This window comes from Mastigoproctus giganteus, chromosome 5 (genome assembly GCF_048544385.1).
Source record: "Mastigoproctus giganteus isolate SK-2022 chromosome 5, ASM4854438v1, whole genome shotgun sequence".
NCBI classification, from domain to species: Eukaryota; Metazoa; Arthropoda; class Arachnida; order Uropygi; family Thelyphonidae; genus Mastigoproctus; species Mastigoproctus giganteus.
The window spans coordinates 141486123-141501066 of record NC_143579.1 but is presented as its reverse complement, the minus strand read 5'-3'; the positions used below and the strand labels follow the sequence as shown (position 1 = coordinate 141501066).

Sequence of the window (14944 nt, the reverse complement as noted above, 5' to 3'; positions counted from 1 at the left end):
CTGCTAGCTTGGGGGTGGGATACAAGGACTAATAGATTAACAGTAGCCACTGGCAGAGGTGAAAGTGATTCTTGTACTGCTTCTATTGGAATGAGCAGCAGCAGCCTGGAAAACAAGATGCAGGATAACTCAGAGACTGCTGGGAGTCATTGCGGTACAATTTAACACATGAGTTGTGTTAGGGAGCTAAGAATAGGAACAGGTGCATATATACTTGCGAGTACACCAATGCTAGGAGTTTGGTAAATAAATTTGATGAATTTGTGGTATTGCTCAAGGCATCAAAGGTGGATATTGTTGGGATTTCAGAGACGGTGTGTCACACAGATATAAGGAATGCAGAACTGGAATATGGGGAGTACGTCTACAGAAAGGATAGGAAGGGAGGAGGGATTATGCTATTAGTTAAGAAACACATAAAATCCAAGGAAGTGAAGCCATTCGAAATCACTGGACAGTGCAGTGTCGAGTCGGTTTGGTGTGATATAAGCATTGGGAGATCAAAATTGACAGTAGGAGTGTGCTATAGGCCTAATGACTCTGATGAGTATAATAAGCAACTGTACAGGGAAATAGAGTAGGCCAGTAAATCAGAGAGTCTTATATTGGGGGATTTTAATTTCACAGATATTGACTGGAACTTGTGGGTTGGTCACTCACACACTAGCAAGGCTTTTTTGGATTTATTGGATGATTGTTTTCTACATCAGCATGTTCGGGAGGCAACTAGAGGGAGTAGTACTCTTGATTTGATTATCAGTAGTGATTCTTCATGCATTAAGAATCTGCAGATAAAGGAACCACTAGGTGGCAGTGATCACAGTGTGCTGAAGTGGGATTTACTCAAAGAGGTAACTACCATTAGGGGTAAAGGGAAGAATTATTGCTCTCGTAAAGGCGACTACGATAGTCTGAGACAGTATCTAAATTCTATACATTGGGACCAACTGATGATGTTACCAACAGCAAATCTAGGCTTTACATACCAACTAAAAGAATATTGTTTATGGTTTAGGCCTGAATGGAGTCAGATGAACTAATGAGACAGATGGCAGAGAAGAAATATGGATGGGATACATATAAATTAACACATGACACAGAAGACTATGATAGATATAAGCTGGTCTGTAACCAAGTAACAAAGGAGGTTAGGCAGGCAAAGGCAGATTATGAGATATCTTTGGCGAAGGATGCAAAGAAAAACAGCAAGGAGTTCTTTAGTTATGTAAACTCTAGAAGGAAGCAGATGAATCAGATTGGTCCACTTGATATCGATGGTTCAACTGTTGATGATCCTGCTCAGGTAGCTAACTAACTAAATGAATATTTTGCATCGACATTCACACATGAGGAGTTATTCAGTGAGGGGAATGCCAGAGGTGTATTCAACTCTAGCAGTAAGCTAGATAATCTTGTAATAACTGAGAGTAAAGTGGAGGAGAAAATTGTTGAAGATAAGCACAAGAAAGGCACCTGGGGTGGATGGGATCTATCCAGTTATATTAAAGAGGCAGCAAAGGAAGTAAGCAAACCCTTAGCCATAATTATGAGAGTTTCCTTGGACTCAGGGGAGGTACCCATAGACTGGAAATGTGCAAATGTGACCCCAATTCACAAAGGTGGATCAAAGGGCGACAAGTAATTATAGACCTGTGAGTTTAACTTCTTTTCCAGGAAAATTAATGGAGGCACTGGTTAAAGAAGCACTGCAGGATCATCTAGACAAGACTTTAGTTATAGCTCGGACACAGCATGGTTTTGTTAAGGGGAAGTCTTGCCTTACCAATTTGATTGGATACTATGATGCAGTCACAAAAGAGCTGGATTCAGGGAAAAACTTTGATATTATATACTTGGATCTTAGAAAGGCTTTTGATACTGTGCTTTTGATATTGCACCTGGAAGACTGCTGCACAAATTGGAGCAGTGTGGCATTGGAGGCAAATTGCTGCTATGGATAAAGGGCTGGTTGAGGGGGAGAAGACAGAGAGTGGTAATCAATGGACACTGCTCATCGTGGACTAATGTTATTAGTGTAGTCCCTCAGGGTTCAGTGTTGGGTCCGTTATTGTTTTCTGTATTTATAAATAATATTGATGATGTTATATCAAGCTTAATGTCCAAGTTTGCAGACGAAAAAAGGTTGGCAGGGTTGTTAAGGACACTACTGATGCTATGCTGCTGCAACACAATCTGGAAAGGTTGAGCAGATTGGGCTGAGAGGTGACAAATGAAGTTTAACATTAATAAATGTAAGGTACTACATATGGGAAACAGCAACCCCAGAGCAACGTATCAACTCTGTGGTACTACACTGACAGTGGTAGAGAATGAAAAGGTCCTGGGGGTAATTGTGCAGGCAGATATGAAGTTCTCTGAGCAGTTCTGATGGGCTGCAAGAGAAGCTCGTGGTGTATTGTCAATGATATACAGGAATTTTTCTAGCAGGGATAAGGAGGTGATTATTCTCTTGTATAAGGCAATGGTCAGGCCACACCTTGAGTACTGTATACAGGTCTGGAGGCCTCATTTCAATAAGGATGTAGAGCTGCTGGAACGAGTACAGAGAAGAAGGGCAACAAGATTAGTGAATGGAACAAGGGGTTGCTCTTACGAAGAAAGGCTTAAGTTTTGCAAATTGCAGTGTCTGGTGACTAGGCACCGGCAAGGTGATCTGATAGAGGTTTATAAAGCCTTGAATGGTTTGAGCATGCTCAATGCTGATGGGATTTTTCCTCTTGCTCAGAATAATCACCTGAGAGGGCATAAATTCAAATTGAGGAAAGATAGATGTCCGGAAATTTGCCTTTAGCCAGTGGGTAGTTGTTGGTGGAAAATACTTCCATCCCTTGTGGAAGTTGATAGCTTAAATAAATTTAAGGCTCAGCTAGACAGGTATTTCGAACGAAGATGTGAAGTGGAAGTTTTTTTTTTTTTTTGGCTGATGCATAAGCTTGCTTTCTTGCATCATATGCCTCTACTAATGCTAATATGCATATAGGCTTTTTGGCTTGCTTGGTGTTCTAGGATTAAGCTCCATTGAGTGAGTTGCACTGGTCAACTATCCTGTGGCTATCTTATCAGTGAAGTTTAAATTTTAGTGCAGTGTGGGCTTTTAAAAAAAATATTTTCTTCCTATATTCTTTAGTAAACAGTGAAAACATAACTCTGACCATTAAAATTGCAGACAATTGGACCCTAGGGGCTCACAACTTGTGAGTATGGGCTTGGCACACCTAGGGTCCTCAGCTAGATATCATCATTTTTTCTCTTTCTTGGTGATTTCTCTCACTCTCTCAGGGTAACTTGGACTTTTTTTTTTTTTTTTTTTTGGCTGGTGCAGCATAAGCCTCAGGCTTCCTAGCACCATGTGTCTAATAATAACATAACGGAAGTCACTTGTTGCTATAAGAACTTAGCTGCAATAGAATTTACTGTTTTATGTAGTGGTATCACATTTTCAGATTTTATCAGAAAAACTACACTTTTGATTATATTTCAGCACGCATAACTTATAATTTTAATGATCAGGAAATAAAGAAAATCTTCATTTTTTTGAATCATCCTAAATAGGGAGTGTGTCAGATATTCTTCAACCACTGCATTATAAATCATGTATTCCTTATCTCTAGTTAAATCTCAATTTTGTTAGTTTTCAATTTGTTTGGTGCGGGGTGTTACTAACCATGTGCTAATGGCTTTACTAAATATTTCTTATTCACAATAATTACATTTCTTTATTTCATACTTCCTCTCCCAAAATATGCCTTGTGTACGGAATGTTCTTGGTGAAAATAATCATTGCTCATTTTTACATGCCCAGTGATGTAACTAGGGTTTTGGAGCCTGTGGCCAACATCAAATTGCACCTTTTCTTTTCATTGTTATGACAAGAAATTTTGCTTAACCAAAGTTCCAGTGTCAAGCATCTTTGCAAAACTGCATTACAAAATGTTGCACTTATAGATAAACAGCAATTCTGCATGACTTTTGTGTGATAAAAAGTGATATTAATGTGATATTAATGAAACTCCTAACTGATGTCTCAATGAAAAGCATTTAATTCCAATGAGTACTTTTTCATAAATCAAATCGTTGAGGCAACGTTTTACTTTTTTTTTTTTTTTTTTTTTTGTAAATGAGCATCTTAAGAAAAATTGCGAAATTTTCTGAAAATGCTATAGTTATCCCAGTAATTAGTTATTTACTTATACTAAAACCAAAGTAATTAATTAATAACCAGGAATAAGATGAATTTAGATTAAGTGATTGTTTGACTTTTTTTTTATTTTTTCTCTCTCTCAGAATACCAGGAAAAAGAGTATCAGGGTACGAAACCAACAAACTGTGAAAGATCAGGTATGAAGAATAAAATTAATTAGATGAATAATGTAAATTAGCATTACCATTAGCATTAGTAGAGGCATTTGATGCAAGAAAGCAAGCTTATGCAGCATCAGCCAAAAAAAAAAAAAAAAAACCCACTTCCACTTCACCCCTCTGTTCGTTCAAAATACCTGTCCAGCTGAGCCTTAAACTTATTTAGGCTATCAACCTCCACCACAAGGGATGGCAGTCTGTTCCACCAACCAACCACCCGCTGGCCAAAGGCAAATTTCCGCACATCTATCCGACATCTGTCTTTCCTCAATTTGAATTTATGCCCTCTCAGGTGATTTTTCTGAGCTAGAGGAAGAATCCCATCAGCATTGAGCATGCTTAAACCATTCAAGGCTTTATACACCTCTATCAGATCACCTCGCTGGTGCCTAGTCTCCAGACACTGTAATTTGCAAAACTTAAGCCTTTCTTCGTAAGAGCACCCCTTTGTTCCATTCACTAATCTTGTTGCCCTTCTCTGTACTCGTTCCAGCAGCTCTACATCCTTCTTGAAATGAGGCCTCCAGACCTGTATACAGTACTCTAGGTGTGGCCTGACCATTGCCTTGTACAATGGAATAATCACCTCCTTATCCCTGCTGGAAAAATTCCTGTATATCATTGACAATACTCCATGAGCTACTCTTGCAGCCCGTCTGCACTGCTCAGAGAACTTCATATCTGCCTGCACAATCACCCCCAAGTTCCTTTCATTCTCTACCACTGTCAGTGTAGTACCACAGAGTTGATACGTTGCTCTGGGGTTGCTGTTTCCCATGTGTAGTACTTTACATTTGTCAATGTTAAACTTCATTTGCCACCTCTCAGCCCATCTGCTCAACCTTTCCAGATCCTGTTGCAGCAGTGTAGTGTCAGTAGTGTCCTTGACAACCCTGCCAACCTTTGTATCATCTGCAAACTTGGACATTAAGCTTGATATACCATCATCAATATCATTTATAAATACAGAAAACAATAATGGACCCAACACTGAGCCCTGAGGGACTCCACTAATAACATTAGTCCACGATGAGCAGTGTCCATTGATTACCACTCTCTGTCTTCTCCCACTCAACCACCCCTTTATCTATAGCAGCAATTTGCCTCCAATGTCACACTGCTCCAATTTGTGTAGCAGTCTTCCATGTGCAACAGTATCAAAAGCCTTTCTAAGATCCAAGTATATAATATCAAAGTTATTCCCTGCATCCAGTTCTTTTGTGACTGCATCATAGTATCCAATCAAGTTGGTCAGGCAAGACTTCCCCTTAACAAAACCATGCTGTGTCTGAGCTATAACTGAAGTCTTGTCTAAATGATCCTGCAGTGCTTCTTTAACCAGTGCCTCCATTAATTTTCCTGGAACAGAAGTTAAGCTCACAGGTCTATAGTTACTTGTGTCAGCCTTTGATCCTCCTTTGTGAATTGGGGTCACATTTGCACATTTCCAGTCTATGGGTACCTCCCCTGAGTCCAAGGAAGCTCTCATAATTATGGCTAAGGGTTTGCTTACTTCCTTTGCTGCCTCCTTTAATGTAACTGGATAGATCCCATCCACCCCGGGTGCCTTTCTTGTGTTTATCTTCAACAGTTTCTCCTCCACTTTACTCCCAGTTATTTCAAGATTCTGTAGCTTACTGCTAGAGTTGAATACACCTCTGGCATTCCCCTTGCTGAATAACTCCTCATGTGTGAATGTCGATGCAAAATATTCATTTAGTTTGTTAGCTACCTGAGCAGGATCATCAACAGTTGACCCATCAATATCAAGTGGACCAATCTGATTCATCCCCTTCCTTCTAGAGTTTACATAAGTAAAGAACTCTTTGCTGTTTTTCTTTGCATCCCTTGCCAAGGATTTCTCGTAATCTGCCTTCGCCTGCCTAACCTCCTTGGTAACTTGGTTGCATATCAACTTGTATCTATCATAGGCTTCTGTGTCATGTGTTAATTTGTAAGTATCCTGTGCATTTTTCTTCTCTGCCATATGCCTCATTAGTTCATCTGACATCCATTTTGGCCTAAACCTTGAACAATATTTCTTAGTTGGTATGTAAAGCCTAGTAGCTTCCAAGATACGTTCTTTGAATGCTTCCCATTTTGAATTTGCTGTTGGTAACATCATCAGTTGGTCCACTGTATAGAATTTAAATACTGTCTCAGTCCATCGTAGTCGCCTTTACGGAAGCAATAAATGGCTCCTTACATAGCTTATCTATGCACAGTTACATCCTTTAGTAACTTGTAATGTAGTTGCATATGAAATATTAAATCTCTAACTGGAACAGTTGCTTAAAACTTTTGTCTATGTAATCATTTGATTACAAATGCTCACAGAGACAATAATATTTTCTGAGCTTAATCGTAACAGTGCACAGCAACTACTTAAGTATGAATGAATATAATTAATGAGTAGCCTTAAAAATATAATAATATTAACCAACTGTAGTCTAGCTCAGTGGTTCTCAGCGGAGGCCATGTACCCCCCCCCCTCCAGGGGTCCTGGAAACTGTTAAATGGGCCACGAAAAGTTCACTTCTAAAATAAAATTATTGTTAATATAAAAAAGAAATTAGTGAGATCCTCAAGTATCTGACTAATTTCTTTTTTGTCACTGAACAGAGGGACAATAATATTATTGTAATATTTTTTGTTAGGAGCATAATTGTTTATTGTGAATAAACAAAATATTATATGAGTAAAAATTCTATTATAAATAAAGATTGCAGTTGATAAACCCGTTTTTTATTATTAATATTCCTTATATTATAAGATATGAGGTTAATGGTTAAGCTAAAACAGAAGTTCCCAGGCATGTACCTGCTTATTAAAACTACATCACGAAAAAGTGTTAAATTAGCACTGGAATTGCGTTTTAAACAAATCCTGCATTATTGAAATACAATAAAAAATATGTAAATATCGAAGATTGGACTTTTCTAAAAGAATCTATTAAATTAAAATTACAAGCCTAAAATTTTAAAATTAGAAGCCTTAGCAACAGAATTAAAAGAAAGGCATTTTAATAAATTACAGTCACTTTGAGGTCTAAGGAATAACATCGATAGGAATACTACCACACCCCTTCACAGATGCAAAGTGGACAATAACACGATGAATGAACAACAAAATATTGTTAATCATTGTGACATGTTATTAACAGACTGTGATACGGTTGTAAATGTATGAATGGAAAATACCATACCAGTAAATTTAAATACACAAATAAAGAACTTAATAAATATTTTGCCACAGCAAGTTGCTTTATTAGGAAAGGGTTTAAATTACAGCTTACCACTGCGTGTTCTCCCAAAGAAGCAATTAATCATTGGGCACATTAAACAACATTCTGTATGCACGTCAAGAGCAAACGCTTCGGAGTTGGCATCCCATGCTGTGAATGAGGCACATTCCTTTCTTTTTAATGAAGCCAAAATAATTAATATTCGGTACAATTATAGTAAATTACTATAAATTACTGAAATGCCTGAAATGGAATTCCATAAAAACTCAATTAATATTCATAGACCTTTTTTAATATTGGATGATTGGTCCTATAAACGCATGCGTGATGAGGACTAAATTTCTTTTAAATACTTACACATTGACGCTTTTAGTTTCATTCCGCCGTGTGAGCATGAAGTATCGAAAAGTTTCCATCTAACTTAAGGAGGAAGAAATCTGTCGTCACATATTTCTTATTTAGTTGTTCTTTCTACTATAAGTAAATTTGACATAATGTTTTCCTATACTGATGGTTGCGTCATGGTTGATAGTTTTGGAGTTGGGTTGAGGCCTCAACAGTGATTCCTGGTTATTAAGTTGGTTTCGTAGCTATCATTATGGAAAACATTAAAATGTAATTTATTAAATCCATTGTATCTTAATTAATTTACTTGATGGACTAGGAGTTGGATAAGAAGCCTTCCTATAAAGAAATAGTAGTAGTAGTAGTAGTAGTGGCACTTGATGCAAGAAAGCAAGTGTAGGAGCTTATGCAGCATCAGCCAAAAAAAAAAAAAAAAAAAAATCACACCATACCCTCCAAATGCCTGTCCAGTTCCTCCTTAAATTTATTTAACCTATCAACTTCCACAACGACAGATGGAAGTTTGTTCCAGCAATTAACCACCCGCTGGCTAAAGGCAAATTTCCGCACATCTATTCTACATCTATCCTTTCTTAATTTGAACTTATGTCCCCGTAGGTTCGTATTCTGAACAAGTGGGAGGATCCCATCAGAATTCAGCGTGCTCAACCCATTCAAGGCCTTATAGACCTCAATCAGATCACCGCGCAGGTGCCTAGTCTCCAGCCACTGCAATTTGCAGAACTTAAGCCTCTCTTGGTAAGAAGATCCCTTCATTCCCCTCACCAATCGTGTTGCTCTTCTCTGTACACGCTCAAGCAAATCTACATCCTTCCTAAAATGAGGCCTCCAGACCTGTACTCAAGGCGTGGCCTGACCATTGCCTTATACAGAGGGACAATCACCTCCTTTTCCCTGCTAGCAAAATTCCTATATATCATTGACAAAACCCCGTGACCTGCCCTAGCAGCCGGTCTGCATTGCTCAGAAAACTTCATATCTGACTGCACAATTATTCCCAGGTCTTTTTCATTTTCTACCACCTTAAGTGTAGTACCACACAGTTGGTACGTTTCTCTGGGGTTACTTCTACCCATATGCAGTACTTTGCATTTGTCAAGGTTAAACTTCAGTTGCCACTTCTTAGCCCATCTGCCCAAATTATCTAGATCCTGTTGCAGTAGCACACTGCCATGACTGTCATTAACAACCCTGCCAACCTTCGTGTCATCTGCAAACTTCGACATTAAGCTTGATATACTTTCATCAATATCATTGATAAATATACAAAACAACAATGGACCCAACACCGAACCCTGTGGGACTCCACTAATAACATTAGTCCACGAAGAGCAGCACCCATTGATTACCACCCTCTGTCTTCTCCCACTTAACCATCCTTTTATCCATTGTAGCAACTTACCCTTAATACCATTCTGCTCCAATTTGTACAGTAGTCTTCCATGCGCAACAGTGTCAAAAGCTTTCCTGAAATCCAAGTATATGATATCAAAATTATTTTTTGCATCCAGTTCCTTTGTGACCACATCATAATAACCAATCAAATTTGTCAGACAAGACTTTCCCTTAACAAACCCATGCTGTGTCTGAATTATTGCTGCAGTCTTGTCTAGATGATCCTGCAATGCATCTTTAACCAGTGACTCCATTATTTTACCTGGAACAGAAGTTAAACTAACTGGTCTGAAATCAAGGTAATCCCTATATCGTTTGCTAAAAGTAACAAAGAATATGAGATATTGAGCAGATAGTGGCTCTTATTACACTAAATTACTTATATTATAAATAAAAAGTGCAGCTAATAAAGTACATATTTATTATGAATATTACATTTATTTTAATTAAACAATATGAGGGATGGGCCACAGAGATGAATGAAACCTGGAAGTGGGCCACGAGCTAAACAAGGTTGAGAACCACTGGTCTAGATAACACAAGTAAAATTAGCATTCGGCTACCCCTCGACGTGGGCACCTGTACGTGGTGAGGGGACCTCCCAGTGACGCTGCTGGACTTCCAGACTAGCATCACTGGGATCCAACGCCCACAGCCTAGGTTCCGGGCTTACATCAATGGAATCCGGCGTGTTTGCCGTGCGCTGCGACCCGTGGAAATTCGGAAAGGGGGATCCTGGTGGTTGAGGGGCCCAGCTTCAATACACCACTTTGGCCCCTGCTTCGACAAGACGGGTGGTCCTGGAAGGCCCGGCTAGGATCAATCGGCTAGTAGGCTCGCCTGCGAGGGTCAACCGTGTCAATGCCACGCCCCTACCCTCATGGTCCGAGGGACAGGATTCAGGCTGGCGGCGGTGCGGGTATAGTGTCTGGGTAGCCCTGGCGTCCCACTCCCGAGCGCATTTATTGCATGCCGGGTAGTGGGCGTCCCTTTGGGTTCCGTGGTGGGTGGGGAGCCCGGGCACTGAAAAATTTAAAAATCTCTATGAATCCTGATAAACATACTCCTTCAGGGACCCCAACCCGGTCCCTATCAGAAAACATTGACACAGATACAGAGAGCAGTATTGCTAAAAAGAGGCAGCGAACCGAAGTAACATCAGGGCCAGTCCCTCGGTTCTTAATCATGCACTCAACAAGTGAAAAACCGATTGGAAAAATGTCACCCTTCTTTATCCAAAAAGGGTTGGATGGGTTAGCAGGTTCACCCAAGTCAGTTAAGAGGCTCCGTTCTGGAGACCTCTTAATTGAAACTAAAAATGACAGGCAATCAGAACACCTACTCCGAACAACATCAATCGGAGGAATCCCTATAACAGTGACACCACACAGAACACTCAATTCATCTAGAGGTGTCATTTCGGAGTGGGACCTTCTCGACGTATACGAGGAGGAAATCTGCTCCGAATTAAAACCACAGGGAGTCATTGCCGTCAAGAGAATCACTGCGCGAAGGGATGGAAAAATTGTTAAAACCAGGAGCGTTATCCTGACTTTTAACACTCCTAAACCTCCTGATGAGATTAAAGCTGGATATATCAACTGTTCAGTGCGTCCATATATACCAAATCCTTTACGGTGTTTTAAATGCCAAAAGTATGGACATTCCCAAATGGCCTGCCGTGGAGTCCTTGCATGCGCTCGATGCGGTGCAAAGGACCACGAAACAACAGCATGTTCAGCCGCAAAACCCACCTGTATTAACTGTGAGGGCGAACACCCGGCCTACTCACGAGCATGCCAGAGGTGGAAAGAAGAAAAAGAGATTCAACGGCTGAAGGCAGAGCTTAACATATCATACCAGGAGGCAAGGAAATCGGTCAAACCCCTGAATATCAACAGACCTACCTACGCCCAGAAGGTAGCAGGGAGATGTTCCGTCGGAACTCAGACGGACATGACCATTCCTCCAAAGGAGTCTTTCACTCCCATCGCGCGGTATCTATTAAGTTCTCAAAAACCTGCACAAAAGGACCAATCAGCTGCCACTCCTATATCGGTACCTCCTAATGCTCCACAAGTTCCAAAGTTAACTATTAAAGAAAAGAATAAAAAAGGGGAAGTCCCCCCTAGTACCCAAGAAAAGATGGATGTCGAGCAGAAGGAGGTACCCGAAGAGTCAGTCTTGGAACTCTTTGCGGAGGAGGAAATGGACACGGGACAGCGTCCATTCTTCCCCAAAAAAGATAAATCCAAGACTGATAAAAGTAAGCCCTCAGCACCTCGGAAGCCGCCTGACGGACCCACCAAGCCAAAATAATGGCTAAATTCCTACAATGGAATTGTCGTGGATTCCGGCGAAATATAGATGACATCAAGGCCCTCCTGCAAAAGCACGAGCCAGTTTGCTTTTGCTTGCAGGAGACATATCTAAAGGCAAGTGACGATCCCAAGATGCATAACACCACAATTTTTCGTAAGGATAGAATTGCGGATGGCTCTGTACATGGGGGAGTGGCTATCCTTGTGGGTAACCAGACCCCAGTGCAGTCCTTACTAATTACAACTAGCATAGAGGCTGTTGCAATTCGCCTTACGGTGGGATTTTTATTAACTGTATGCTCTGTCTATTTGCCACCTGTGACTGACATCCCCCAGGCAGACCTTGATGATCTTCTAACGCAGCTGCCTCCCCCTTTCTTACTTCTCGGGGATTTTAACGGACATAACACCCTGTGGGGTAGTGCTAACATCAACGGAAGGGGACGAGTCATTGAGCGTATGCTCAATGACAATGACCTTTCCCTTCTAAATACTGGAACAAACACCTTTTTCCACATGCCTACCCGTACTTTTTCTGCCATTGATCTCTCTATCTGCTCCCCTTCTCTACTCCCTTCACTCACCTGGGAAGTGGAAGAGAATCCATACGGTAGTGATCACTTCCCCGTGATAACCTTGCTACACAGTGGGAGACCATGTCTTCCCTTCAGGCTACCACGGTGGAAGATTGATCAGGCTGACTGGACTGCCTTCCAACATCAGGCAAATTTTGATCTTAGTACAGTCAGTCAAGAGCCAATCAATGATGCAGTTAAGTACATCACAGAAAATGTTGTCCAAGCAGCTGCTAATGCTGTCCCAAAAGCATCAGCCCGGTTTCCACCATTTCCTAAACCTTGGTGGAATTCACAATGCACAGCAGCAAAAAAGGCTCAAAACAAAGCGTGGGGGATATTTCGTCGATATCCTACCACGAACAACCTTATAGCCTTCAAACGTGCACGAGCCAAAGCACGTTACATCCGTCGTCAGAGTCAAAAGGAATCGTGGATCCGTTTTACATCATCTATTAACCAGTCTACCAACTCTAAGGTAGTCTGGGATAAAATCCGGAAAATGAAGGGAAAATATACATCCCACCCTTCTTCAATCCTAGATTATAATGGATGCGCTATTGCAGATCCAACTGCAATAGCTAATTCTCTTGGGGAAACATTCTCCAAGATCTCTGCAACATCTTCGTATTCCCCAGAGTTCCTGGTCCTGAAATATAAAATAGAAAAACAGGCACTTAACTTTAAAACTAAGGGCATTTATCCCTACAACGGGGATTTCACTATTGTGGAATTGAAAAGAGCCCTCGCTCTTTCCAAAGCAAGTGCCGTTGGACCAGATGGCATCCATTATGAAATGATTAAACATCTTTCACCAAAATCTATGGATTGTCTGCTCCTTCTGTATAACAGAATCTTTACTGAAGGGCAGTTTCCGGACTCCTGGCGAAAGGCAATCGTTCTTGCCTTCCCTAAGCCAGGAAAGGATCCAAAAGTCACCACCAATTATCGTCCTATTGCTCTGACTAGCTGTTTGTGCAAAATCCTGGAGAGAATGGTCAATTCTCGTTTACTATGGTATTTAGAATCAAATGACCTTCTCTCCAACATCCAGTGCGGCTTCCGACGGAACCGGTCCACTTTGGACCATCTTATTAGAATGGAAGCATCTATCCGGGATGCATTCCTAAAACGGGAACACTTGGTGTCGGTGTTCTTTGACATGGAAAAAGCGTATGACACAACTTGGAGATTTGGCATTTTAAAAGACTTACATAGCCTTGGCCTAAGAGGGCATCTGCCTTTTTTTATTCAAAACTTTTTAGCCAATCGATCGTTCCAAGTTCGTGTGGGATCCTCACTCTCTCGCTCCTTTAGCCAAGAGGAGGGAGTACCACAAGGATCAGTATTAAGTGTCACGCTTTTTGCCATAAAAATAAATTCCATCACAGAACAACTTCCTCCGACTGTAAACAGTGCCCTCTATGTTGATGACTTTAGCATTTTTTGCCAGTCGTGCAACATGAGGGATATTGAAAGACAACTGCAGAAAGCCATTGATAGTCTGAATTCCTGGGCACTTGCTAATGGCTTCAGGTTCTCGCCGGAGAAGACCGTTTGCGTACACTTTTGTCGCAAGCGTAATCTTCATCCTGAACCTGAATTAAGGCTCGGACAAAATGCCATTCCAGTAGCAGCGAACATAAAATTCTTGGGACTCATATTCGATAAAAAACTGACGTTTTTAGATCATATTCGTCAGCTCCGCACAAAGTGCACAAGAGGCCTTAATATGCTTCGCTCGCTCTCCTCTACATCTTGGGGAGCAGACAGATGTATCCTTCTTCGGCTCTACCGTGCACTTGTGCGATCCAAACTAGATTATGGGTCCCATGTATATTCCTCAGCCAGAGACAGTGTCCTGCGATGGCTGGACCCCGTCCATCATCAGGCCCTACGTATTGCTACTGGAGCATATCGCACATCTCCTGTCCAGAGCTTATACGTCGAAGCAAACGAACCACCGTTATCACTTCGACGTAAGCAGTTGTCTTTAAAGTATGCTTTAAAATTGAAATCCCTGCCAGACCATCCTACGTGGCCCTTCGTTTTTGAACCACGATGGGAAAATTTATACAATACCCGTAAGACTGCCAATCGTCCTTTTGGTATTCGTTTCCAAGAGCTACTCAAAGAACTTAATATCAAGGTAGACAAGGTTGCCCAAACATCAAAGCAACCCTTTCCACCCTGGCATGCTCGTGTCCCGGCATGCGACTTGTCGCTTAGAAACTGGGGAAAGTTGGACACGCCATCATGTGTCTACCTGCAGCTTCATTCAGCTCACCGAACTGAATATTCCGACTTCGCGCCAGTCTACACAGACGGTTCGAAGTCGGAATCATATGTGGGATCTGCTGCTGTCTTCACAGACAGCACTATATCAGAGCAGATTCCCTCTGATTGCAGCATATTTACTGCAGAGCTGCACGCTGTAGAGTTAGCCTTGGATCATATTAGTAAATGCCAATACCAACGGTTCATTTTATATTCCGACTCTCTTAGCATGTTACAGGCTTTAATATCTGTGAGGTATAATCCTCATCCAGTTCTGTCTAGCATTCAGCAGAAGATTCACGTTCTCCATGAACGCGAATATGACATCCGCTTCTGCTGGATTCCCAGCCACATTGGGATTAGGGGAAATGATTTGGCTGACGCCG

General features: G+C 41.1%; 1 protein-coding gene across 1 annotated transcript in view; it reads left to right on the top strand.

Annotated features, from left to right (window-relative positions):
- LOC150085739 (kinesin-like protein KIF20A) overlaps positions 1-14944 on the top strand; it is a 1052004-nt gene that overhangs the window by 857444 nt on the left and 179616 nt on the right. The window contains exon 20 of the mRNA XM_090374670.1: positions 4306-4359. Within this exon, the coding sequence (XP_090230796.1) occupies positions 4306-4359 (54 nt within the window). The remainder of the gene's footprint in view (positions 1-4305; positions 4360-14944) is intronic.